Here is a 27,394-nt window from a genome sequence, read left to right on the forward strand (position 1 = left end):
CCCGTATCCTGACAGGCCCCGCCTCCTGTACTGTTAGACAAGTGTGACATCTATATGTTATTCTTTATAAAACTGAAGAGGAAAATTGATGGATTATAAACACAATATTTGTTATCCTTTGAAAACTTTGTTAGTCATATTTTTATATCCATTTTTTGGGAAAGAAATCAATAAATTATATCACGCACTCGTATTCTAGATTCACATATAAAATAACAAAACGGCGAATGAACTGTAAAAAACAAACACAACAGTGACGTAAACGCGCTCTGCGAGTGGGCGTTAATTATATATCATTATCAGCCAATCCAAGCGCACGGGGGCGTGGCTTGTTGGAATGCGGGTGGAGGAAAAAGCTCTCGTGAGACACACGTGGGTTTGGTGCTTGTGAGGCGAGAGCAACATGGCCAGTCTGAGCTACGAAGGCTGTAATTTTCTGCGACAGAGGCTGGTGCTGTCCTCGCTGAGTGGGAAAAGGGTGAAAATACGAAATATCCGAGCCAGAGATGACAACCCCGGGCTCCGTGGTGAGTTTAACACACGGACAGACTGCGGTTTGGGTCGTGACGTCGTAGGAAATGTGCAGCGTCTGTGCTAGCTTAGCCTTTAGCATTGCGTAAACATCAGGAGTGGAGAGCAGCTGTGTCCGTCTTACTGACCTCCAGTGTGACTAATGGTAGAATTATACCGCAATAATACCACGTTTTGGAGTATTTTCATTATTTTATCGATTATTTTTCACTTTAAAGAGTTTTCAGGGTTTTTTTCTGGATTAAAATGCTCGGTTTAGGGAAAACTTCCTACAATCAAACATGATCAACTTTAAGCACAAACACACAAAAAACAGCCCAGTACACAAACATTTACTGGGGAAAAAATGGACCAGAACAGCCTGCAGAGTTACTATTTGTGTGGTGTTTTTTTTAAATGCCAACATCATTCTAATATTTTATTATTTTTCTTTTAAGACAGTTTTTGTAATAATATCTTTAGCTTAAATTGCCTACATATCTGTTCAGTTCAGGTTTAGCCCACGTCACATGGTTTTTAATATTTCTGACGTCACTATAGTGTAAAAGTTTGCACACCCTTTGAACAAATTCAAGAAAACTAAAGTAGGAGGGGATTCTGAGGAGTTCTCTCTCTTGGTTGAAAAAAATTTCACATGATTAATTATTGTACTTTACATATTTTTGAATAACGTGCCAGCTCCTTTCCATTATAACTGCCGTTTATGCTTTTGGAGCTTCTCTTACCTTCTTGCATGTTTTTGCAACATTTCAGAACAGGTCCTGAGAGATCATGACACCGCTTTATTCCAAGTGGGTTGTTTTTGTTAACTAATGCCGCTTTTCCACTACCAACGCGGCTGAGTCGGGCTGAGCGGGGCTGTTGGAGTTGCGTTTCGACTACAACCGCGCTGAACCGTGCTGGCTGGAAGTGGATGGACACATTGGGTGGAGTTAGTGAAAGTGGGTGGACGTCACGTGATGTCGTTAGGCGGCGCAAACAGTGACATCAGTGACCTTTTAAGCAGTAGTCTCACAACCCGGAGAGTAAACAATAAACATGGAGTCGTTAGTGTTGCTGGTCTTGGTGCTGTGGCTTGTTGTCGCCGACAACGCCAACAGATACTGGCAAGAGCGTATAGATGAGGCGAGGCGCATAAGGCTTCGTAATTCTCCTTCTTCTGGGTTTACGGTGTTTACAGATCCCAGCGTGCTCGCGGGGCGTGTGTGGGCGTGTGAAGACACTCCTCCTCACCAATCAGTGCACAGGGGAGTGTCTCCTCACGCCCCTAGCCTCACTCAGCTCGGTTTGGCTCGCTTCAGCCCTACTCCAAAACCGTGCGAGTTTTGGGGGCTGAGCAGGGCTGAAGCGAGCTGAGTCGTGCTGTTCTTAGATAGTCGAAATGCGAGCCGTGTCGGGCTGAAGTGAGCTGAAAAAGGGTACTGGAAGAGGGCCATAAATTGTAAAATCAAGCTATGCTGATTTTCATGTGGCTTGCCGGCAACCCAAAAACCATAGGGGGTGCAAACTTTTGCACTGGACCGTTGCCGGCTTTCAAATGGCTCCTGCTGTCTGGATTATTCATCATATCGTATGGACCGTACCGTGATCGAGTAGAGAACAGAGTCGTACATGGAAATGCGCACTGACGTCTCGGTAGGATGGTTTGGCGTGACCATGTGTTTTAATAATGGTTTCTGTGTTCTCAGATTTCGAAGCGAGTTTTATCAGGCTTCTGGATAAAGTGACCAACGGCACCAGAATCGAAATCAATCAGACAGGTAGGTCTGGACGTCAGCAGGATTTCTTGACTGCACAAGCATCTGAAAACACACTTTTTGAGGAGCTTTTCTCCTCACCACGGTTGTACCGAGAGCTTAGTTGAGTTAACGCAGCCTTCTTGTCAGCTCCAACCAGTCTGCTCATTTTTCTCTTCTTTGACCTTTCTCATCATCAAGGCATTTCCACAGACACCATTTTGTGTAAACTCTAGAGACTCTTGTATCTGAAAACTCCAAGTACTCAAATTAGTCCATATGGTACCAAGAACCGTGCTACAGTGAAAGATCACATTTCTTCATTTTGGTGTTTATATGAACAAAGCTGGTTGTCCAATCACAATTAATTAGTTCCTGTTCAGTGGAAGTAAAGATGCAAAGCTTTTATCTTTGCTTGCTTGTGTCCTCCACTTAGGAACGGTGTTGTTTTATCAGCCTGGTCTGCTGTACGGCGGCTCCGTGGAGCATGAGTGTAACCTTCAGCGCTCAATAGGTTACTACTTGGAGGCACTCATCATGCTGGCACCGTTCATGAAGAATCCACTCAAAGCCGTCTTAAAGGGGGTCACGAACGACCCGACGGACCCTTCAGTGAGTAACTATGTGTACATTTAGGTCAAAATAAGTTATGTTTCTGCATGATCTTTAAAAATGGCTGTTTTGCAGGTGGACTTGCTGAAAGCCACAGCTGTTCCTCTGATGAAGAAATTTGGTATTGATAGCGAGGGTCTGGAAATAAAGGTACAGCTTGAGTCAATACTGTATTTTAAATAGGATTGAGTATACACTGTTAGTGTTTTTTTTTTGTTTTTGTTTTTTTCCTTCTTTCAGGTTTTACTGACTCTTGATGCTAAACATCTCGTTATGTTGGAGTTTCTTTATTTTTAACAAAGTGAGCTTTCGTTTAGATGGATAACTTGAGCCAGAAGTTTAGATTAACTTAAACATTCTCTAAGGCAACATTTTTCAACCTGTAGAGCGTGAGATTGCAAGAAAAAGTTACAAGCACAAGTGAAATCGATCAAAACTGCAGTAAACCTGTTCTTCTGGTAATCGTTAGTACAGTAATTTATTATTCATCCATTACAGTACAGGCATTTACCAGACGTTCTTATCCAGAACAACGTACCCAGAGCAGTTGGGGGTTAGGTGCCTTGCTCAAGGGCATTTCAGCCATTCCTACTGGTCCAGGGAATTGAACCAGCAACCTTTTGGTCCCAAAGCTGCTTCTTTAACTATTAGGCCATGTCTTCCTTGTTAGATGAGGTGCAGTGAGCTGGCTATGATCTAGTCATCTCCCTGAATAAGCACTGATCGGGTACCAGGAATGCAGCTTCTGTTTGCATGAGACGCAGAAGCATAAAAGGCAGCCAATTTGAATTTTACCAATTTGAATGTTTTCTTAAAGTTATGGTTACAGTAAATAGATTTTCTAAAATGCAAGTATCTTGAGTCAAGGAGTCCTGAAGTCTGATTCTAAACCACACCATCAGGTGATTTTTAAATTTCAGTCGGGCGTGTTTTACCACATAGCAGGCGATTTTGTTGGAGAAGAGGATGGTAGGGACTAGGGATGGCGAAAACTAAAAAAAAATCTTGACCGACCACCGAGCCTCATTAGCCGGTTAAAGTCGGTTAACCTATGAGTTTAACAGGGATGCAAACGGCGCGCCTTTTGGCAGATGCCGCCTATTTCACGGCTGAATCATGCAGATCCGATTTTTTGGGGGGGGGGGGCGCGTTGGAGTGTCTGAATAATTTCAAAGGCATTTGCTTATTTAGTAATTTTAATACAGAATTTACTCTGATGAAATTATTCAGACACTCCAATGCCCCCCCCCCCCGCCCCCCCCCCAAAAAAAAAAATCGGATCTGCACGATTCAGCCGTGAAAAAGTCGGCATCTGCGCCTTTAGTTTGTGTGGAGAGATGTGATCTGCAATAACATGCATTATTGGTTACAGACCGAAACATACTTTCAGAATGCACTGGCCAAGGCAGGACTAAACTTGATGTGCCTTCTAATAATAATTAAAAAAAAAAAACAGAATAGTAATTTGTAAGCTAAAAAGCCTGTGTCTACACTTTTCTCTCGCCGAGTGGCAGCTGTTTTCAACTGAGGCGGGAGGGCGGGACATGACTGAATGGGTGTTTCTGATTTGTCAGCTGTCTTCAACTAGGGCGGGACATGACTGAATAGGTGTTTCTGATTTGTCAGCTGTCGTCCTTACACCGCATGGCATGCCCCAAGCATTTACAACACAGAATTCCAGGTTCTCCGCTCCAAAATCGGCTGCTTCAAAACGATTTTTTTTTTTTTTAACCGACAACAAAAAAAAAATTAACCGGTTGACGTTGATTCGGTCAACCACCGGTCAAACGGTCATCGGTTAACATCCCTAGTAGGGACGACAAATTCAAAAAAGAGAACTCTGGGATTTTTGATCCCTGCATTAAAATGCTTCCAGGATTTTTAAATTGCTTCTGAAGCATTTAAGTTCAACTCTTAAGAGATGTGTGACACATTATACGTAGGGCGTGGCAGCCTTTCTTGGATGATTTCCCTGATTACACTGCATGCCCTCTATTTAAACAGCTTCTTCACACATTTGTTTAGTTCCCCCTCAGGATTACAGGGATGCAAAACTTTAGGGCAGGGTTGTTTAGGTTAACTTTATTTTCCCATGTAGTTTGTATTTCATGTAATATTCGGTCCATTTATGTAACCCTGTCTGTATTAACTTCATTTTATGTTTTTAAAAATTTAAAATCTCTCCATAACGTCCCTGTTTTATTCAGATCGTCAGGAGGGGCGTGGCGCCTGGAGGAGGAGGTGAAGTGCATTTTTCTTGTCCTGTACGACGAACCATCAAACCTGTGCAGCTCACCGATCCAGGCAAAATCAAGAGGATCAGAGGAATAGCGTATCCTGTACATTTGCTCCTTTTTGGTTCTCTAGTGCAGATGTGCACAGCTGGTTTAGACGGAGATTGTGCTTTGGGTTAGAGCAGAGTTCTAAAATATAAATTAAGAGTTTGATGTGGTGTTGAGTTATTTGAACCAAAATGATTTGTTTGTTGGATTGTGCGATTGCTATCATTTGGAGATTTGTCTTTGCATCCTGGAGTTTTTTTTTTTTTTTTCCTACAAGTTTTGATTTGAACCCTTGACCGTTGCGTGTCAGATACTCAGTGCGTGTGTCTCCTCAGATGGCCAACAGGATCGTGGACTCTGCTCGGAGCATCTTAAATAAATTTATTCCAGACATTTATATATACACAGACCACATGAAAGGAGCCAGTTCGGGAAAGTAAGCACTCGTGTTTTGTTTTTCTGCCATCAGATGGCGATGATTACGATTCTGTGACCGTAATGTTACTCATTCTTCATTACTGATTTAAATTCTGAAATAAATCCAGTCAGATTTTATTGTTGAAAGTCCTGTGAGAAATGGCATTCGCTATTAGCCTTAAACTAAAACCATCGGCTTGTTGAGCAAAGATAATCACACTGCTGGTTTTTATAAATAAATAGAAAATAAATCTCCTGCAAGGAGGTAAAATCTTGTGATGACCTGAGGAGTCTTGTCGGCGTTGACTCTTGAAAAGGAGGTACAATGCTGTCGATTACGTTGGCTTGGCCACATTGAGAGACATGATAAAAGCATCTGGTTGAAATGTGTTCAGTGCCTGGAGGTGAATAATTCCAAGGGTCGTGTTTGCGCTCAGGAAAACCTGGCATCAAGTTGTTGCTCAAAACCTACGGTCCAAAGGAATATCCAGTTGCCTTACACAAGATCAGGTTGAACGAAGGAAAAGCATCAGATGACTGTCCAACCCATGCTTGCATGGACTAATAAAGAATTAAACTCAATCTTTTTTTTTCTCTCGCGTACACTACCCAGGATCCATGTAAAAATCCTATTCATGTGTGCTTGCATCATGGGGTATAAAATTTTGTAGAAATGCATATCATGCACTAGACTCCTATGGCCCTTTTCCACTACCCTTTTTCAGCTCACTTCAGCCCGACACGGCTCGTGTTTCGACTACCTCAAAACAGCACGACTCGGCTCGCTTCAGCCCTGCTTAGCACCCAAAACTCGCACGGTTTTGGAGTGGGGCTGAAGCGAGCCAAACCGAGCTGAGTGAGGCTGGGGGCGTGAGGAGACATTCCCCTGTGCACTGATTGGTGAGGAGGAGTGTCCTCACATGCCCCGCGAGCACGCTGGGATCTGTAAACACCATAAACCCAGAAGAAGAATTACGAGAATTATGAAGCCTTATGCGCCTCGCCTCATCTATACGCTCTTGCCAGTATCTGTTGGCGTTGTCGGTGACAACAAGCCACAGAACCAAGACCAGCAACACTAACGACTCCATGTCCTCCATGTTTATTGTTTACTATCCGGGTCGTGAGACTACCGCTTAAAAGATCACTGATGTCACTGTTTGCGCCGCTTAACGACATCACGTGACGTCCACCCACTTTCGCTAACTCCACCCAATCTGTCCAGCCAGCACGGTTCAGCGCGGTGGTAGTCGAAATGCAACTCCAACAGCCCCACTCAGCTCGACTCGGCCCAACTCAGCACAGCACGGCACGGCTCAGCCCGACTCAGCCGCGTTTGTAGTGGAAAAGCGGCACTAGTTCACTACTATTTTTAAAATTCAGCCACGTTCAGAAAATATTCTGACGATATACAAAAAATAAATGTTGGAAATTGCTCACTATCTATGTTTAATATCACAAGTCTTTTTTTTTTTTTTTTGTGCGCGTGTGGTTTTTCTTTGTAATTATGTAATTCGGTGTTTCTCAATCTATGGGCTGTGGACCGGTACCGGTCCGTGAGAAGATTACCGTCGGTCCGCAAGCCTGCCTCTGGACTAGTAGTGAGTATTATAATTTCAAACTGCTGGTCACTGTCAATCAGATTATGTAGAAGAGCGATTGGCTGGCTCTGCTCTCAGTGCTTTTGTCACTGTGTGCCACGTAGCATAAGTCCCGCCCCCCCCCCCCCCCCCCCCCCCCCCATTCTAGAATGTTAAGCGTTCCCGCCCATGCGAGGTTGCACACTTGCACTTATTCATTTATTCATTCTGTCCCAAGTCCAGTCATTCGCGCACACATGCTTTATGAGAGCAATATCATGGCGTGTTCAAAGCAAGCTGCTCTTGACTCTTTCTTTGGAAAGCGCCCATCTGACAGTGCAGATACACAACATGAGCCAGAGGCAAAAGAATATCGCCCATTCACTCGCAATTACGACCCTTCATACATACAATTCGGCTTTATTTCAACTGATAGTTGTCCCCCGAAACCAATCTGTGTTATCTGCCAAACCATGCTAAGCAACGAAGCTATGAAGCCATCCAGATTACGCTGGCATTTGGAAACTAAACATTCGCGTCTCAAGGATAAATCAGAGGATTTTTTTCATAAGAAAACGTGATGAATTGGCCACTCAAACTAAAGTGTTGAAAAGTAATTTGACCGAGAATGAAAAGCTAACAAAGGCATCATACATGATTTCACACCACATTTCCAAATGTCAGGCACCCTTCACAATTGGGGAGAAGCTAATTATGCCTTCGATTGTTACTGCTTGTAGTGAGATGTTGGGTCCGGCTGCTGCAGCCAAAGTAAAGGAGATTCTTCTGTCAAACGACACGGTCTGTCGTCGAATTGGCGGCAGACATCGAAATGCAAATTTTAGGAAGGGCGAAGTCATCTGACTGGTTTGCCATTCAGTTGGATGAGACCACGGATCTCTCTAACTTGGCTGTGCTTCTGGTCTACATCAGATATGCTCATGAGGGCCGGTTTCATGAGGATTTCTTGTTTTGTAAGGTGCTTCCAGGGACCACAACCGCTGAAGAAATATTCCGTATGCTTGATGGGTACATCTCTGGGCATGGGTTGATATGGGGGCGTTGCGTCGGTGTCTGCACAGATGGCGCAGCGGCTATGACCGGCAGGCACAGCAGAGTTGTTGCTCGGGTAAAAGCTGTTTCACCATCAGTGCAGGCAACGCACTGTGTTATTCATCGAGAGGTACTTGCCTCTAAATGCCTGTTCACAGAGCTTCATGACGTTTTAAATCAAGTGGCCAAAATCGTGAACTTCATTAAGGCCAATCCGACAAATTCTTGTCTAGTTACAGCTCCGTGTGATGAGCTGGGTGCAGATCATGTTCATCTGCTCTTGCACTCTGAGGTTCGTTGGCTGTCACGGGGTAAAGTGGTGAACAGAGTGTATGAGTTGAGGCATTCTTGACAAATAAACAGTCCAATCTTGCTGATCACCTGCGAGATCAGTCTCTGCTTATAAAGGTAGCTTATCTTTCTGACATCCTGGACCATTTCGATATGCTAAACCTGTCGATCCAAGGCCAAGCGTGTGACATTTTTCAAGCCAATGATAAAATCATGGCTTTCAAAAAGAAGCTCTCAGGTGGTGTTTACATTAGACCGTATCAGCGGATCATCAGATTAACGTTTTTAAAACGATTCGTGTGCACACAGCAACGCCAGTACACGATTCGCGTGCACACAGCAACGCCAATGCACGGATACGCTAATCACATGACTACGGCACGCAAGTTGAAATGTGTCAGTGCGGCTCAGCGCTTCCTCCTCAGCGGCTGCGCTCCAAATCACTCCGCCCTGAACAGCGAGTGCCCTCTGGAGGGTGCGCACTCCGGCCCTGCGCAGCTCACAGAGCGCGCGAATGAAGCGCACGAGCAGTGATTCGGGACTGAGCCGCTGTGTGTGTGATCCCAGTGCATATCGGGCATGCGCAAGTCACTCACCACTTGCAAGTGGAAGGATGGCAAGCCTAAAGACAATCATAACTACACAATGGGCAGTATTTGCATCTTACCATGAACAACATTAAGAATGACAAAGCAAAGCATTATATTCATGCTTTTATACTCTTTAATGAAAAACAAAAAGGTGATACAAGGCGGAAACGATAGCAGGAAGTGAAGTCCGCGCCGTTTTTCAGCAGTCGCGTGGCATGAACAACGCCAGCGAATCAGGAAGGTGGATGTCACAGTGACGTTGTCCAATGACGCCGTCAGCTAGAGCTCAGCACTGCGTTTCCTCGTATCTCAATGTTTACACAGCACCGGATCAGATACGAACTGGGTTGAATACGTGGGCCCTGGCGGATTCAAGTTGTTCCACCTGTGGAGTCGTTTCCCGGCGTTTTAATGTGAACGGACAGTGCATCTGCGACGAAAATGAGACGGATACGATCTAATGTAAACACCACCTCAGTCTGGACCAACAGAGTTAATAGAGGTGTGTTTGCCGTGTTCGGCTGTCTGTCGTCTCTGGCTGATGAGGGTGTGGATTTGGGGCAGGTGCTGGCAGTGATCGCGCAACACCTTACCGAAACACTGCGTCATTTTGATTCATACTTCCCCTCAAAATCCCATCTCACGGAAAAGCAATGGGTAAGAGATCCGTTCACCAACCCAGAAACGAGCGCTCTGCCACCTGTGGTGCAGGATAAACTTCTGGAGCTTTCGTGCGATGCTGGTTTGCAGTCGAGATTTGGTCGATTTTTCTTCGTCTGAATTCTGGCTGTCATGCTGCGAAGAATGTCCCCAGCTGAGTGAGATGGCAGTGAAAACACTGATGCCTTTCCATTCAACATACCTCTGCGAGACCGCATTTTCACATTTGACAGCCACAAAGACAAAATACTGAAACAGGCTCAGCTCAGAAAACGCACTCCGAGTGGCCTTGTCACCCTGTCTTCCTCATTTCGACCTGTTAGTGGCGAGAAAGCAGGCGCATCCTTCGCATTAGAATGCTGACTTTTCTTTTACCAAATCTCTGTGGGTGACTGGGCCTGTCATTTGAGGTTAAAAGTCAGCACGTAGCCTACGTTCAGTTCTCCCTTCTTCATACCGGGACTGTGTAACCAGTCAGTATTAGGGCTACAGTGGGTCTTTAGGTTTCTCGGTTTGAGGGCCCATGTTTCTGGTAGACCTTTTTTGTGTGTGTGTATGTTACTGAGGCACTGTTTGGCAGTGCTTCAAGTTCAAAGGTGTAGTTTAAAAAAAAAAAATCTAAAACACAAAAGTAAAAAAAAAAAATCTTGGTTTAATGGTTCTTACGCAAATGGTAATAATAGGTTAATAATAATAATAATAATAATAATCTCATTATCTCTAGCCACTTTATCCTGTTCTACAGCTGGAGCCTATCCCAGCTGACTACGGGCGAAAGGCGGGGTACACCCTGGACAAGTCGCCAGGTCATCACAGGGCTGACACTAAGCCCATGTTTACATTAGACCGTATCAGCGGATCATCAGATTAACGTTTTTAAAACGATTAGTGTGCACACAGCAACACCAATACACGATTCGCGTGCACACAGCAATACCAATACACGGATACGCTCGGCTCCGCAGGCATCCTGCGCTCCAAATCACTCCGCCCTGAACAGCGAGTGCCCTCTGGAGGGTGCGCACTCCGGCCCTGCGCAGCTCACAGAGCGCGCGAGTGAAGTACACAAGCTGTGATTCGGGACTGAGCCGCTGTGTGTGTGATCCCAGTGCATATCACTTACCACTTGCAAGTGGAAGGATGGCAAGCCTAAAGACAATCATAACTACACAATGGGCAGTATTTGCATCAGTATTTGCAGTATTTTCATACTTTTATACTCTTTAATGAAAGGTGATACAAGGCGGAAGTCCGCGCCGTTTTTCAGCAGTCGCGTCACATGACCAACGCCAGCGAATCAGGAAGGTGGATGTCACAGTGACGTTGTCCAATGAGACGCCAGCTAGAGCTCAGGACAGCGTATCCGCGTATTCTGAATGTTTACACAGCACCGGAGCTGACACGATCTGGATTGAATACGTGGACGCTGGCGGATTCCCGTTTCCAGTAGGGGTGGGTATTGGCAAAGAAGTCACGATTCAATTCGAATCACGATTCACATGCTACGATGCGATACTATCACGATGCATCACGATTCTTGAATTATTGCGATGCATTGCGATATATTCAACATACTTCAGTGAAAATGTAAAAAAAAAAAAAAAGAGCATAATTACCAGTGGCTGTGTACGATCTGGATAGTGTCTCCAATTGATGCATAACTCAGAGCAACTCAGTTCATAACTGAATTTATTGAAACGACTTTGGAGGTAGTTGCCATTAAAATGAATATTACTGTTTCCATACTTAACAAGTGGACACACTAATGACAAAAATTGCATAGGATTTATAAAACTAAAAATAATAAAAGAAAACTAATAGCAGCAGTTTTCAATTTCTTTGCAGCACCTGCAGTATGGGAGGACAAGGCAATAATAAATATCAAAATATATATACTATATTACTCAGTGCATTAAATTATCATCATTATATTATTTGTTACATTACTTTACATTATATTTAAATGCCTTATGCATTTATAGTTTGTGGAGCATCCTCAAATTAGGAAACAATACACTCACTAAGCATATTTCTTTTAGCATGTTGTAGTACCGCAGCAGTTATGTCAGACTCGGTGAGTGTGCAGATGTCCTTCTCAGATTTACGTATTTCTGCAGACAGGAGTGCAGCGTGGATGGCAGGCTGTTGCTCTAAAAAGCGCTCAAGCATGTCGTGCACGCTGTTCCAGCGAGATTTGTAAACAGAGTCGCAGTCGCATATGATGTCTATGCAGAATGTCTAGGTCGCAGTAGCCCGCCGCTGGAAATGCCACTGGCATGAAGGCAGCGGGCGTCAAAAACTCCACGGCGACATCTACAGGACTGGAAGTTGTATTCTACTTGTTTTTAGCTGATGTTCACCAACCATTCATACAATTTTATTTATTCATTTTTTAAAATTAATAATCGATATTTGGCGTCAAGAATCGATGCAGTATATCGTGAAAGTATCGCGATGCATTGTCATGACGATTATTTTGCACACCCCTAGTTTCCAGGCGTTTTAATGTAAACGGACAGTGCATCTGCGAAGAAAACGAGACAGATACGGTCTAATGTAAACGTAGCCATAGACACAGACAACCATTCACATTCACACCTACGGTCAATTTAGAGTCACCAGTTAACCTAACCTGCATGTCTTTGGATTGTGGGGGAAACCGGAGCACCCGGAGGAAACCCACATGGACACGGGGAGAACATGCAAACTCCACACAGAAAGGCCCTCGCCGGCCACGGGGATCGAACCCGGACCTTCTTGCTGTGAGGCGACAGCGCTAACCACTACACCACCGTGCCGCCCCGTTAGGTCTTATTTAGCCAAAATATTGTTATGCTGGTATAAGCCTGTTACTTGTAACAAGTACTACTAACAAAAAAAATTAAATTAATAATAAACTAGGTATCTATCTATCTATCTGTCTATGGAGGCATACATGACGTGGTGTGTGTGTGTGGGGGGGTTCAGGGGGGCACACAGAGGCGCAGGGCCTTGCAGCACCAAGGCCTAACATTACTGGGCCCCAGAGCAAAGAAGTTTGAGAAACCCTGATGTAATTGATGAGCCTGTGAGTGCTTGACACAGTTTTACCCTTATGGGTCTAAATATCCGATTACGGCAGACACAGAAATGGACTTTGATACTGGTTAACTGATCAGGAGTGAGTTTCCCAAAAGCATCGTAGCACAAAGATCGTTGTTAAATGCTAGATTGAGCATCACAATGACCACTCTCTCTCTCTCTTAATTAAGATGCTCTTAGTGTTGAGGTTTTTGGGAAACCCATCCCTGATCTCTTTTACATATCGTAGTGGACTTGTGTTTAAACAGTTTTTATTCTATTACTTTAACGTCCAGGTCTCCTGGTTTTGGCTTGACTCTGGTGGCAGAGACGATAAACGGGACGTTTCTGAGTGCAGAGATGGCATCGACCCCACAGGGACGGGGAGATCCAGTACTTCCTGAAGAGCTGGGCAAGAACTGTGCCAAGCTTCTGCTGGAAGAAGTCTACAGGGTGAGTTCCAAAGCTGACGTTGCGTCTGTCTATGAGCCTGGGATCACGTTTTCTAGCTGGTGTCTTAAAGCTAGACAGCCTTTCGATTTCATAAAACTGGTGAAATTTAGTTCCCGCTGAAATTTGGTCATTGTGATGTGTGTTTTTCTGTAATATCTCTTAAAATATCAGGTCATTCTGTGGCTGGGAAGGTAATTAATTTGACGGGGTTCCCGAGCAAATAATGTGCATGAAATCGCTCGCTTCATGCAGTCAAACAGACAGAGGAAGTCCAGTGTGCGCATGCGCAGATTTACCTTCTTTTGGGTTTTACGGCAGCTGGCATCCAGTGTTGCATTACTGCCATCTACAGGTTTACCTTTGAGCGTGCACTGACAGTTCCATCATTCTGTCGCTAAACGAACAGCTGATCACACCGAGGTGCTCGCCGAGCGCCGATATTTTAGTTTGGTCCTGCGTTTCCTTTCCTTCGTATACAACATAACGTCTTTTCTCGCTTTCCGTTACTGTAGTCGGTTTTTCACATTTCATTCACACACTCGCATCCTCCATTTTTCCTCTCCTGTTTCAAATTTGTATCCCACAATGCCTTGCACGAACAGGGAAAGCTCATCATGTGATGCATGGCATAGTATCTTGAATTGCATCATGGTGAAGCAGGAAAAAATAGTGGAGATTAATTATTCTATTTAAAAATAATAAAATTGGAAGTCTTGTCTTCCGCTTTATCCGGGGCCGGGTCGCGGAGGCAGCAGTCTAAGCAGGGAAGCCCAAACTTCCCTTTCCCCAGACACCTCGGCCAGCTCCTCGGGAAGAACACCGAGGCGTTCCCAGGCCAGCTGAGAGACATAGTCCCTCCAGCGTGTCCTGGGTCTTCCCCGGGGCCTCCTCCCGGGGGGACACGCCTGGAACACCTCCCCAGGGAGGCGTCCAGGAGGCATCCGAAAAAGATGCCCGAGCCACCTCAGCTGATTCCTCTCGATGTGGAGGAGCAGCGGCTCTACTCCGAGCTCCTCCCGAGTGACTGTGCTTCTCACCCTATCTCTAAGGGAGCGCCCAGCCACCCTGCGAAGGAAACTCATTTCGGCCGCTTGTATCCGCGATCTTGTTCTTTCGGTCATTATCCAAAGCTCATGACCATAGGTGAGAGTCGGAACGTAGATCGACCGGTAAATTGAGAGCTTCGCCTTTTGGCTCCGCTCCTTCTTCACCACGACGGACCGGTAAAGCGACCGCATCACTGCGGAGGCTGCACCGATCCGCCTGTCGATCTCACGCTCCATCCTTCCCTCACTCGTGAACAAGATCCCGAGATACTTAGGCCCAATCCCAATTCTAATTTCTACCCCTCCCCCTTCCCCTCTCCCTTCCCTTTGGCCCTTCCCCTTGAAACTGAGCTACAAGGGATAGGGCTTGAAATTCAACCCTTACGTATTGGGATAGCCCTTCAACGATCGCATACGTCATCGCGTACCTCCGTCAGCGTTTACGTTAGCAAAACGCGACCAAATGCGTCATTGGCTGCGACCAGCCGCTACAGTCAGAGGCAGAAATCTCTGCTGGCAGGGTGTGATTTGTTAACTAACACCACTGAATGGGATATCTTTGGTGCTTCGTGCACCACATCCGACAGAATGAGGTGTCAGAACACTCATGTAAACAATAAAAGCGAGAATAACAGAACAAAACGTACGCAGTCAAGCAACCGAAAACAATACTCACTCCCAAAGCTTTTAAGCAGCAGCTTGGATTTCAGAAATCGCTGCTCATTCTCAGCTCGAAAGCGAATCAAGCGGCGTGTTTCCTCTGGATAACAACTTAAAACACGTAAATAATGGAGAAAATACATTTATGACAATCTTTCGCCGCGGGAACCGCCATCTTTATGAAATCCGCATGAAATCTCGCTGAAATCCGCATGGCATTGTGGGAAATCACTCAAACCCCTTCGTTCGGCGTCAGCTCCAGGAAAATCTCCGTTTGGAGGGGTACAGAAGCCCTACCCCTTCCCCTACCCCTCCGCGTTAACTGGGATTGGGATACCCCTACCCCTTCATGTGAACGCGCAAAATGGAGGGGAAGGGCCAAGGGGTTGGTCCAAGGGGTGAAATGGGATTCGGCCTTAAACTCCTCCACTTGAGGCAGGACTTCTCCACCAAGTGGTGGAGAAAATTGGAAGTCTATGATTTCAAATTCAGTAGCTTTCGGTCCACTAAACAAAATAATTGGGTGTCCAGGAAAATTCATTTTATGACCTAAATTTGAAAAATCTGAAAGGCAGTATATCTTTAAATTCGGTAAAGTCTTGCCAGTCTAATTTGTGATATTTTGCACATCAAAAATTCTTCTGTTGCTGTAAAAGCATGGTGGTTTAATAAGGACTCGAACCTGACTGGGCATGCTGTTATAGGAAAGTCATGACTGAAAGCATCACCATATCAACGATTCGACGTTCTTAAAAATTTGTTTTTGTGGCGAGTCTGCTATACAAGTTTGTAGCACAGACAAACGTGCACACAGCCATTTGAGCAAGAAACATGCATTCATGAGGTTCTGCTTTCTCATTATTACATACAGACACAGGAAGTGTTGATCTGTGTCTTATACACATACTCGAAGTCATGTGAGTCGGGTTAGTACCATGAATCTGGTGCATTTATTTTTTTTCATGCACGTTGTTGTTTAGCTCGAGCAGCTTCTCATTGGTTGAATGCGGAGACACTGGGTTATGGGGCGAGTCGACTGCTGATGGTTAATATTTGAAACGATGGGATGTCAGACACACTCTGGGACCACCAGTCTAGCGCGCGCGTGTTTGCTTTGTGGTTAATCAGTGCCCTACGGTCAGCTTTTGGAGAGACACACACAGATGATCATATAAAGACGTGCTTGGCTAATAATAATCAGGAGACTTTGCATGTTTTTTAGAAAATATTTTTCTAGTTGTTAGCTGAACATCTGAATGGAGGCATTTCTATTAAGATTTGTGCAATTGATTTTTTTTTTTTTGTACATTTTTACCCGTTTCAAAGTTTTAATGTTTTGCCTGAGTTGAGAATTCTCTGAATTCTCCATTATTCATTCACTTGGAATGCATAATTAAAAGCATGCAGGAAAAGGCTCCATATGGTTGAAATCCACGTGTATTAATGTCATGAGAATCGATGAGCTTTCAATTGGAGCCTAAATGTGGCGTTGTTGGTTGACGACAATGTCCAAATGATATTATGGAGAACAGAAAAAACCTCAGCTACTGTAAGGACGGGGTGTCAGTTTGTTTATAGTTTAACTATAAAGGTCACATACAGAGGAAAAGACTCTGGATTGAAATGACTGGTATATCCCAAACCCTAGCGTTTTAGAGGAATCACTTGATGTCTGTTATGACTAAAAAGTAGGCATGTAACGATGCATCATGATACAATTTTATGACTCTCTTTGAATTGTTAAATAAAAAATGAATTGCGATTATCAGGCTGCTTAATCTTAGTTTTTCCAAGCTGTAATTGCGTTGTTTAGCCAGAAGAGGGTGCAATAACGTACAATAGCAGGAATACACACAACTTCACCCTAGGCAGAAGTAACACAGCTCTAATGCCACGGAAATGCGTGCGCACAAAAAAACAGTTCAAAAAAGTTGTTGCGATTGAGTGTAAAAACAGATTTGATGAGAAATCGGAGCTTTCTATTTCCAGACTGCTGAAATATAAAGAAAAGTAAATGAAGTATGATTGTTTAAGTTTATTAAGGAAAGGTTATTAACTTTTTCATTTTTAGGAATATTTTAGTTAATGGGCTTTATATTTTACTCCAACCTTTACAAATGTGGGTAGATAATTATTTTTGGTGGTTAAGAAGATGAAACGCAAGGTTTTTTTATTAATTATTATTACTTAACAAAAGGAATATTTAAGTTGGCAAAGAATAGGAATTTTTTTTTTGGTAATAAAATTCTTTATTTAATTATATTTTTTCCTAAAAATATCATGGGAAAATCAAATCGTGAACCCAGTAGTGTGAATTTTTACATGCCTATTAAAGAGATGGTCATAAACAGTGTGATTGCCTAATGCCTCCGAATGTCCTGCCTTCTAAAGGGTTATTAGGGTTTTTTTTTTCATACATTTTAAAGGGTCCATAGTTTTGTTTTAGTGGAAGAGGCCTTAAAGATTCAATGTCAAGCCTTATAACCGAGGGTTTCCCTTTTACAAGGCCATCCAAAGAATCCTTCAGGAACCCTTTTATTCCAGTAGTGTAGGTTTTGCTTGCGTGTGCGCGCTCCATTTGGGGAAAACAATTTTCTGCTTGAAGTCATTTCTGTGTTCGGTCTGACTGACATATACACACACACACACACACACACACACACACACTCTCATTGCATTTTGGGAATCCTTCAGTTACCAAGACTACACTGTATAACGACTTGATCATGACTTGTTAAATCTTTTCATTCTTGAATTTTTACATTTGGGACGTTTTGTTGCTGTTCAATTAATTCTGTGGTTTCTTCATTTCATGCTAAGGGTATACAGACTTATGCACTTGACTGTAGTATGGTAGTCATACTAGAGCAGGGGTTTTCAAAGGCCAAGTTTACATTAGACCGTATCTGTCTCGTTTTCTTCGCGGATGCACTGTCCGTTTACATTAAACCGCCTGGAAACGCCGGGAAACGGGAATCCGCCAGGGTCCACGTATTCAATCCAGATCGTGTCAGCTCCGGTGCTGTTTAAACATTGAGAATACGCAGATACGCTGTGCTGAGCTCTAGCTGGCGTCGTCATTGGACAACGTCACTGTGACATCCACCTTCCTGATTCGCTGGCGTTGGTCATGTGACGCGACTGCTGAAAAATGGCGCGGACTTCCGCCTTGTATCACCTTTCATTAAAGAGTATAAAAGTATGAAAATACTGCAAATACTGATGCAAATACTGCCCATTGTGTAGTTATGATTGTCTTTAGGCTTGCCATCCTTTCACTTGCAAGTAGTAAGTGATATGCACTGGGATCACACACAGCGGCTCAGTCCCGAATCGTGGCTCGTGCACTTCACTCGCGCGCTCTGTGAGCTGCGCAAGGCCGGAGTGCGCACCCTCCAGAGGGCACTCGCTGTTCAGGGCGGAGTGATTTGGAGCGCAGGATGCCTGCGGAGCCGAGCGTATCCGTGTATTGGCGTTGCTGTGTGCACGCAAATCGTGTATTGGTGTTGCTGTGTGCACACTAATCGTTTTAAAAACGTTAATCTGATGATACGGTCTAATGTAAACATGGGCAAAGTGTGGGAGAGTCAGCCCCCCCCTCAGAGAGCAAATGAACAACAGCGCCCCCTTACAATTTTTGTTGTTGCTATACTTAATGTTCCATTTGTATTTTTAAAAAATGGTTGTTGTACACTTTTTTTTTTTCTTTTTCACATTTTAAACATCTGTGCTTTTTAAAACATCTTGTTTTACACATTTTAAACATCTCATAGCATCGTTAGCTAGCACCTCTTGGCAGGCAACACACTGTGGCAGTGGAGCATCTTCAGATCCAGTCCATGAAAATCCAAACTTTAAATAATCGTGGTCATACTTCCTTCTTTTTTCAGCCCCCCCCAGGATTCCGCGGGCCTTTTTTGTGATTGTTGCGGGCTAAAATGTCTGATGTTGCGAGGGTTTTCCAAAAAATTGCGATGAAAGTTGCGGTGTTTTTTAGGTTTTTGTTGCGATTACATTGCGGGAGGAAGTGAAAGTTGCGAGAAATTGTGATTTTCTCTTTTTGTGATTAAAATTGAGTGATGTGTTAAATATTAAATTATTACTGAAAAACTATTTATTAAAAAAACACACTGAGAAATGGTCCTATAAACAACTTTTAATATAAAAGATTACCAGGACTACAAAAATGCAGAAAAATAGGCTTTACTTATCCAAATGCACCTGTTGGTTCAAAAGTTAAAGTGCAGAGAACCTCACAGCACAACATGAAGTTACCTTAAAGGAACAGTCCACCGTACTTCCATAATGAAATATGTTCTCTGAATTGAGACGAGCTGCTCCGTACCTCTCCGAGCTTTGTGCGACCTCCCAGTCAGTCAGACGCGCTGTCACTCCTGTTAGCAATGTAGCTAGGCTCAGCATGGCCAATGGTATTTTTTGGGGCTGTAGTTAGATGCGACCAAACTCTTCCACGTTTTTCCTGTTTACATAGGTTTATATGACCAGTGACATGAAACAAAGTTCAGTTACACAAATTGAAACGTGGCGATTTTCTATGCTATGGAAAGTTCGCACTATAATGACAGGCGTACTAACACCTTCTGCGCGCTTCGACAGCGCATTGATACCTTCACTCGGAGTTGTACCCTTTTTTTTTTTTATAGACAGGGCGGACGGACCAGGGCATTCCTCCGCCTGGCCGTGCCCGAAGAGGACTGAAGGTATCAATGCGCTGTCGAAGCGCGCAGAAGGTGTTAGTACGCCTGTCATTATAGTGCGGACTTTCCATAGTATAGAAAATCGCCACGTTTCAATTTGTGTAACTGAACTTGTTTCATGTCACTGGTCATATAAACCTATGTAAACAGGAAAAACGCGGAAGAGTTTGGTCGCATCTAACTACAGCCCCAAAAAATACCATTGGCCATGCTGAGCCTAGCTACGTTGCTAACAGGAGTGACCGCGCGTCTGACTGACTGGGAGGTCGCGCAAAGCTCAGAGAGGTACGGAGCAGCTCGTCTCAATTCAGAGAAGAACATATTTCATTATGGAAGTACGGTGGACTGTTCCTTTAAGTAAGCGTGTTTTATAATCCGGCTTTAATTGATGGTAGGGATGGCACCCCAGGATGAAGCAGGTTGCACGCCTATGGATGCTCTCCAGTAACTTAAGATCAGTAATAGATGACTGGGGCGCCCAGACTTCGCTAGCATAGCCAAGATTACTACGCACAAAACACAGGTAAAGCAGTTTCTTGCGGTCAGCCCCTGTGAAACTATTACAATGACGACGCAAAAAACCAAGCTTGCGATTAGCCTTTGCGACAAAGATTCAACACAACGGTTTAGTTAGATGATGGTAAATGAACCTCAAAGTTAATAAACATATATAATATAAAATTAGTGAACATAATACAGGAAAGTGATCTTTCACCCTCTCTCTAAGGAAGGAATAAAACACTTGGGAGTGTACCGTTATTGGAAAGTAATCATCATCATCATCATCAACGGGGTGGTGTTTTACATGTTTCATGTTAAATAACAGCACTTTAAAAAAAAAATTGTCATAGAAGAGCTGCTGTTTAAAAAATAAATAAAAATTAACCAACACCGAAGATTTGAGTATTCAACAGTGCTGTGATAAAATGTGATTGAATAACTTCTAATAGCTTATAAACCCACTATTTCCCTTTATAACTACCTCCAAGGTCTTTCAGATACTAAGGTTTGTAAATATTGGCACCCTCTGGAGCATTGCTTTTCATTCAGTCGCTATAAGAGTCGTTTTTATTTTGTTTCTTTTCTCCTTTTCGGGGATGTGCGGAGTTATTTCGCCACTTTCTAAATGACGCAGGTTGATGTTTGTCCTTATCATGTTTGCGAGCGTGCTGGCAGGGTTGCCCTTTTTTCCCCCCAGATCTAGTGAGTCGTTTGTGTTTAACTACACTTATCTGCATCCTGTTTGTCTTTCCATTCTTGCATTCAAGTAGTTTTCAGCAATCTGGTTCTGGCATGTTGCTGTCAGTGAAATATTTTTATTATTATTATTTCCCTCCTGATCTATTCAGCCAGTCCCATGCTATGATGCAGCAGAGTTTACAACGGCGCTCATTGTGAAGAGCGACAAATTGAATTTCAGCGTCGTAGAATTCAGTAAATTCTCTCCATCACGTAGAGAGTGAATCACGGCGAAGGTTTATGTACCAGAGGATAAGAATGTACTCGAAGAACATCATGTTATACTCTGTGTGCATTTTTTTTTTTTTGCGTAACTGAAGGGAGGAGGGATCTTGCAACTCAGGATCTTTGGGACTTTTCCACCGTCCTGTTTAGACGCGATATGCTCTGGTGTGCCTCATCAGCATAACGCTGTGGTGTTATTGGATCTTAAGCCCCAGGTCTTGGATGATGTTATACAGTTGAGGAGTTTTCAGTTCCATTTGTGTTAGCTGAAGTGAAAAGCAGATAATCGGGCAGGAAAGAGCACTGGAGCAGTGTCTGGTTTTCCACTCTTTAATTACTGTAAGTATATAATTGAGCAAGACTGTCATTTTCATTTGCTGAGATTTTAATTTAATTTATCAAGCTCGATACAGAAGAACGGATTTGTAGTTTGTTCTTGGAGTGGCTACACAAGAAATATATTGATAAATCTAATTAGTTAATTGGGGAAAAAAGTTCATATCCTCCAAGAGCCTTTAGGTTTGTGTAAACGTATTTGCGTATAATTTGAGTCTCAATTGATTGGCGTTCAAACTTACGATCGGTAACATGTGACTGCAAATTTTGGTAAGCGTTACGCTGTTGAGTTTAAATCCTTTATTTTGGTAGACATGAATTTAGGGAAATGTTTTGATTTGATTTCATATTAATCCATGCATATGACTAGCTATTCAGTTTGAACAAAAGTAATGGCACCCTTTAATATAAAGAAGTGTGTGTACTGTAGCTGAAGCACTGTTGAGCTGCATTACTGGAAGATTTAGATTAAACTGCCTAATGAACAGAATTATACTTCTTTTTTTTTTTTACCTGATCGGAATACGGAAGTACTGAGAGGTCGCGAGAAGTTGAACAGTTTAAAAATGCTTCAAACCAGAGAGACAGATCATATATTCCAGTATCTCTGTGGTAAAATCGTGTAGATTTTTGGCAGCGTGCCTAGTAAAAATCTTCCCCCAAAAAATTCGCTCAAGTCACTTGCCTCTGTGCGACTCCATGTTACGTGCGTACGTAGAAAATGAAGTCATCTGTCGCTTTGTAGGTTCAACGGTAATCGCAGTGTGATGTGGCTAGATTTAAAAAAAAAATTATTTAGCTCACTGGCTGTAAGGCGATGAGCTGTTGCCATCGTACGGCGTTCTTCTGCCTGCTGTCCGTCTGTCCACAGTTCGCAAAAATTGCTACTCCTCCCTGAGTCTTCAGTGGATTTTGGTTCTGATTGTTTTGTTTGGAAGATCAAATTGTTTTAATTGTTCTCCTGAAGAACAACTCGACTAAGTATAAAGAGTCTGGTTTCTCATGGTACAGCGGTGTAAGCTACTGCTTTGCTGATGCTCTGGTTGTTGTTGTTATTACTATTAACCTTTTTTGCCAAAAATGTAATTATTATTATTTTTTTTTTTTTTAAGCTGAAGCCTTCCTACCTTTGTGTCTTACTGGTATAAGACAAGACTATATACTCTATAGACATGAGTATTTTACTCGGAACTACCCCACTCATGTTTTCCATACGAGCTACATCCAGGACATGGAGAACCAGAACTGTGACAAATCTCTGTCACTTGTGAGGAAATCGATGAATTGTTTTGACAAATTTGGGTACTTTTGTGAATGTGTCTGTATAATAATAAAAAGAATCACGCATTGGCTTGAAGATATGAAGTTTATCTTCATGTGTTGGAAAAACTCGCATTTTTTCATATGACGTGCATCGTGGATCTGAGTGACACGTTTCCTGATATTTCACTCCGATGAGGTCACTCCAGATGTTTTCCCGCTGATTAGACGCATGTTGTCAAAATGGCGAACTGGTTCATAATTTTTTTTTTTTTTTTTTTTTGGTGGATGTGTCCATATAATATAAAGAATGTTACATAGTGGCATGAAGTTATGCAATTTATCTACTGGTGTTGAAAATATCTTCACTCGTTTGCTTCGCTCACTTGTGATATACCTTCACCACTCGAAGATAAACTTCATATCTTCGTGCAACCGTGTATTATCCTCTATATAACACATTTTCCGATGTGCGTAGCTTATAAAGAAGCGTCTGCTGTTTTATAACCAACCTGTCATTGTTTCCAGGGTGGCTGTGTGGATTCAACCAATCAGAGCTTGGCTCTCTTGTACATGACACTCGGCCAGCAAGATGTGTCCAAAACTCTTCTAGGTCCCCTTTCTCCATACACGTGAGTATATGGAGCACACGTCAGCACAGTTGTCAATAGCTTATAGGGGCGGAATTAAATTGCAGTACTATAGACAGAAGCCTTTTAAGCTTTTCTGTTAACTTTGGACGACTGGTTTTCGAAAAACGGCTTTAGGGGATATGGGTTGAAATTCCTGGATCGAACTCGGCCTCCTACAGACCGTGAACTGTCCATTTTCGGTTATCATGGTACCGGTGCTGTGTCCTAATCAAGTACAGTACTATGATAACTGAAGATTGGCGGTGCCAACACAATGCTTCCTGCATCAGCGAGTAAGATCCTCATGGATAAGTTCAAGCTGGTCTCGTGTCTCCTGTGTCATTTTCATTTATCTGGCTCCCATGAAACGCATTCAAGACCGTTAATGTCGTCTTGTAGCGAGACGTTGTTTACACCAGCGTCTCCACTATTCTGCGCTGGATGGTCAGCGAGAAGCTCTTTTTGTTTTTAGGAGCTGTAACAATATCCCCTGTGATGCATCAAAGCATCACCCAACTGATAACTTCTCCCAGGAATAAAGAAAATGCATCCAAAAACACAAATTGGCACCCAAAATTGTTCAACGCATCACAAATATTTCAGTAGAAACACATTTCCTGTATTTCACGGTGGAGGTTACTTTTGTAGATCCCAAAGGTTACTAAAGCACATCAGTTGTAACAACATAAGGAACTTTGTTCCTGTCTGTTGGGTTTTTTTTTTTTCTTTTTTTTTTTTTTTGGGTAATGATGCTGCCATTTCCTGTCACAAATGTTTTGAGTTGCATTTTTTTTTTTCTCCATGTCCCCTGTGTTCTGCACACAGTGTCTCAGGTCAAGGACATTCCTGACGCAGAGAGCTTGGCCTGGCCAAACAATCCATCCCTAGTTTACGACCATGTAGACGAGTGCATGCAGGTCTGTGACGTTTAACATGTTCAGAGATGAAAGTCTTCCTGAAATCCGGATATTTGACAGAGCTCTTGAAAATCTCCGGTTTTCCGAATGGAAAAATTTATTTTTCGCGTTCCTAGATGCGGCATAATACTTCACATCATCCTTGCATGGGCGCGGTCCTTAAATGGCCCAAACATGGTTCATTGATTAAAGACAGGTGTTCTTTGTTAACGGCGTGCGTGCCGGAGCTCGTTAGGCGCACGCACCCAAGGCGCGCCTTCAGATGCACGTGCTAAGGTGCGCAGGACTGACACCGTTCTGCACAAGCAACACAATTGCACTAGAAAGCATGTTCAAGCTGCCAGTGTAGCTGCAGTCTTTTTAGTTGCGAATTACAAGTATTTCCTCTTGTGTTAATAATTCGCCATGTCAAAACAAGCAAAACTTTCCTCCTTTCGACGTGAAGAGAGGTAAGCAATTTATTATATATATTTTTTTTTCCATCAAAGTTGCATTTTGTGGTTTCGAAGCCAAGTTTTAGTACCGTTTCTAGAACACAACATCAAGAAAACGTGGAAGAAACGGCAATAATGGGAGAGCCGGTGTCTAAGCTACCTAAAACTAGTAATGGTAGTTATTTTTTGTTACATAATGCACTCAGGCTGCCGGTGAGTGTGTGACAGCCCCTGAAAAATCCCAGCTACGCCCCTGATTTACATGAGAAATTTGGTATTCATTGGTGTGTTTAATTTTACAGACAATATGAACTAATGTAAACAATTGGCTTCAACTCGCATAAATCTGAATTGGAAATGTTTAGTTCACTTTAGCTTCTGCAAACACACAACTCTACTAAAAGATTGATAAACGAGGCTCAATGTCCCCAACATTGAAACCTGAAAGCTTTAGAAACTCTAACGGACCTTTACTTTTTAACAGTACTGTTTTGGGATTTTGCTGAGTTTACCTTCAACTGTCTGATATTTTTCAAAGTAATGAACTGTGTAGCAGGAAAATCACCGCGTTTTCTAAATGCACTCCTGAAAATTACTCATTGACTAGGGGAATTAAATTTGATATTTTTGACATATTAATCATTAATGTACATGAAAGAAAAAGGCTTAAGTTATAACTTGTTTTAGTGAAAATAAGTACTAGAATGCAGGGTTTTGCGTGTTGTTAAAATTTTTTCGGGGGACGTTGCCCCCTGTCTTAGTTTGACTTTCAAAAGTTCAGGATTTTTTTTTTTTTTCTTTGCTCCACTTTCATCTCTACATGTTGAAAAACAGAGCAGTGTGTTCCACTTTTTTGTTTGAGCTGTAAAGAGCAACGACCTCGTCCTGAGGAGGATCAGAAACATTGTGTGGTTTCATGATCGATATTGAATTGATGACCTCTGCTTTAGTGTTTTCAGCCATAGCAAGTCAAGACCGAGTCTTAAGGGGTTGAGACCAAGTCAAGATAAAGTCCATATGAAAGCGAAAACAAGTCATGAGTGTGCCTTTCTGCTTTTCGTTATAAAAAAAAAAGGAGAAGCCTTTATTGTACACTCAAGCACAAGTGAGCAGTGAGCACACACGCATACTTGGAGCAGTGGGCAGCTATGCTATAGTGCCCAGGGAGCAGTTGGGGTTAGGTGCCTTGCTCAAGGGCACTTCAGCCATGATACAGAGGAGGGGAAAGTGCTGTTCATTCACTCAACTCCCCTCACATTTTTCCTCTCTTGGGAATTGAACCAATGACCCTTTGGGCCCAAGACTGCTTCTGTAACCTTCAGGCTATGGCTGACCCCATAGGCCTTATGTTTTCATTGAGTTGGCTTCATGACTGCATTGTTCCAATTAAGCTTGATTTTCCAGACTAATTAATTACTTCTTGCCAAATATCATGTATACAAAAAGTTAAGACAATGGGAACAATATTTTACAAAATTTTAGGTAAGACTAAGATTAGTGAGATCAGTGCCCAAGACGGAAAAGCATTCAAGTACAAATGTCAATCATTTTGAGAAAGTCTCTGTGAATGAATAAGGGGAAGCCATGGCCTAATGGTTAGACAAGCAGCTTTGGGACCAAAAGGTCACCGGTTCGATTCCCTGGACCAGCAGGAATGGCTGAAATGCCCTTGAGCAAGGCACCTAACCCCCAACTGCTCCCCAGGCTGCTCTGGGTATGTTGTATATTGCTCTGGATAAGAGCGTCTGCTAAATGCCTGTAATGTAACGAATATAAAAAACGTCTTGAGACTGGACTCCAGTCCTGAAGTCCTGCTGCCTCAGAAAGTTAATCTGATTCCAATCCAAGCTTATTATTTTTAAATAAATTAATATCTGTAACATGAACTGTCTTTTCTTACAGGACCATTTTATTGCACAAGGAGCACACTGAACAGATTCCGTTACTCCAGACACGGCCGTTATTCTTGTATTAATAATGCATCGATGAGAGCAAATTCATAGGTTGGCAGCAGGCTGTTATCTCAAAACCAGTTGGGCCATCAGTAGGATTATTAACAGGTTACAAGGCTGCATGTAAACGGCTACTGTGTTGTCTTGCAGGATCGAGTTTCTTCGGCACATTCGGGACTTCTTTCAGATCATGTTCAAGATCGAGCAGCAGAAAAAAGACGAAGACGAACAGAAAGGAGGAGAGAAAGTGCTGATGACCTGCGTAGGCGCCGGTTACACGAACCTCAGCAAGACGCTCAAATAGACTCCACTCACACTCCCACCACAGTTATGTCTCAAACTGCGGATATCGCACACTTCTAGTTCAAGTGCTTTGTTCACACTGGGTTGATGCAAGATGATCTAGTGTACTACTGATGTCTGGATGATGTACTAGAACTGCTGTTAGACACCGAGTACAATGTGAGGTCAAACATTTTAATACAAAACGTTCGTGTTTTGTTTGAGAGCTTGCTGTCCTACAAGAGTTATAGTGTATAACGTGATTTGAGACAGGGCCTGAAAAGTTTATTTTAATTTAAATTTTTTTATGAAAAATGTACAGCTTGTGAAAATCGTTTTTTATATAAACTAACTCCTGAGTCTGTGTCCATCGTGTGTGTGTGTGTGGTGGTTTTTTTTTTTTTTTTTTTTTTTTTGTTCGTTCAAAT

The 27,394-nt window shown here is 42.9% G+C and overlaps 1 protein-coding gene across 1 annotated transcript; it reads left to right on the forward strand.

The window, feature by feature from the left end:
• Window positions 1-351: 351 nt before the first annotated feature.
• On the forward strand, window positions 352-27,332 carry rcl1 (RNA terminal phosphate cyclase-like 1). Its single transcript, XM_060913012.1, has 9 exons — window positions 352-527; window positions 2,220-2,291; window positions 2,704-2,879; window positions 2,955-3,029; window positions 5,087-5,211; window positions 5,472-5,597; window positions 13,109-13,265; window positions 23,278-23,381; window positions 26,835-27,332. The coding sequence occupies exons 1-9, from the start codon at window positions 404-406 to the stop codon at window positions 26,986-26,988; spliced, it is 1,113 nt and encodes a 370-aa protein (XP_060768995.1). The 5' UTR covers window positions 352-403; the 3' UTR covers window positions 26,989-27,332.
• Window positions 27,333-27,394: the final 62 nt, after the last annotated feature.

The sequence above is a fragment of the Neoarius graeffei genome, chromosome 28, assembly GCF_027579695.1.
Source record: "Neoarius graeffei isolate fNeoGra1 chromosome 28, fNeoGra1.pri, whole genome shotgun sequence".
Lineage (NCBI taxonomy): Eukaryota > Metazoa > Chordata > Actinopteri > Siluriformes > Ariidae > Neoarius > Neoarius graeffei.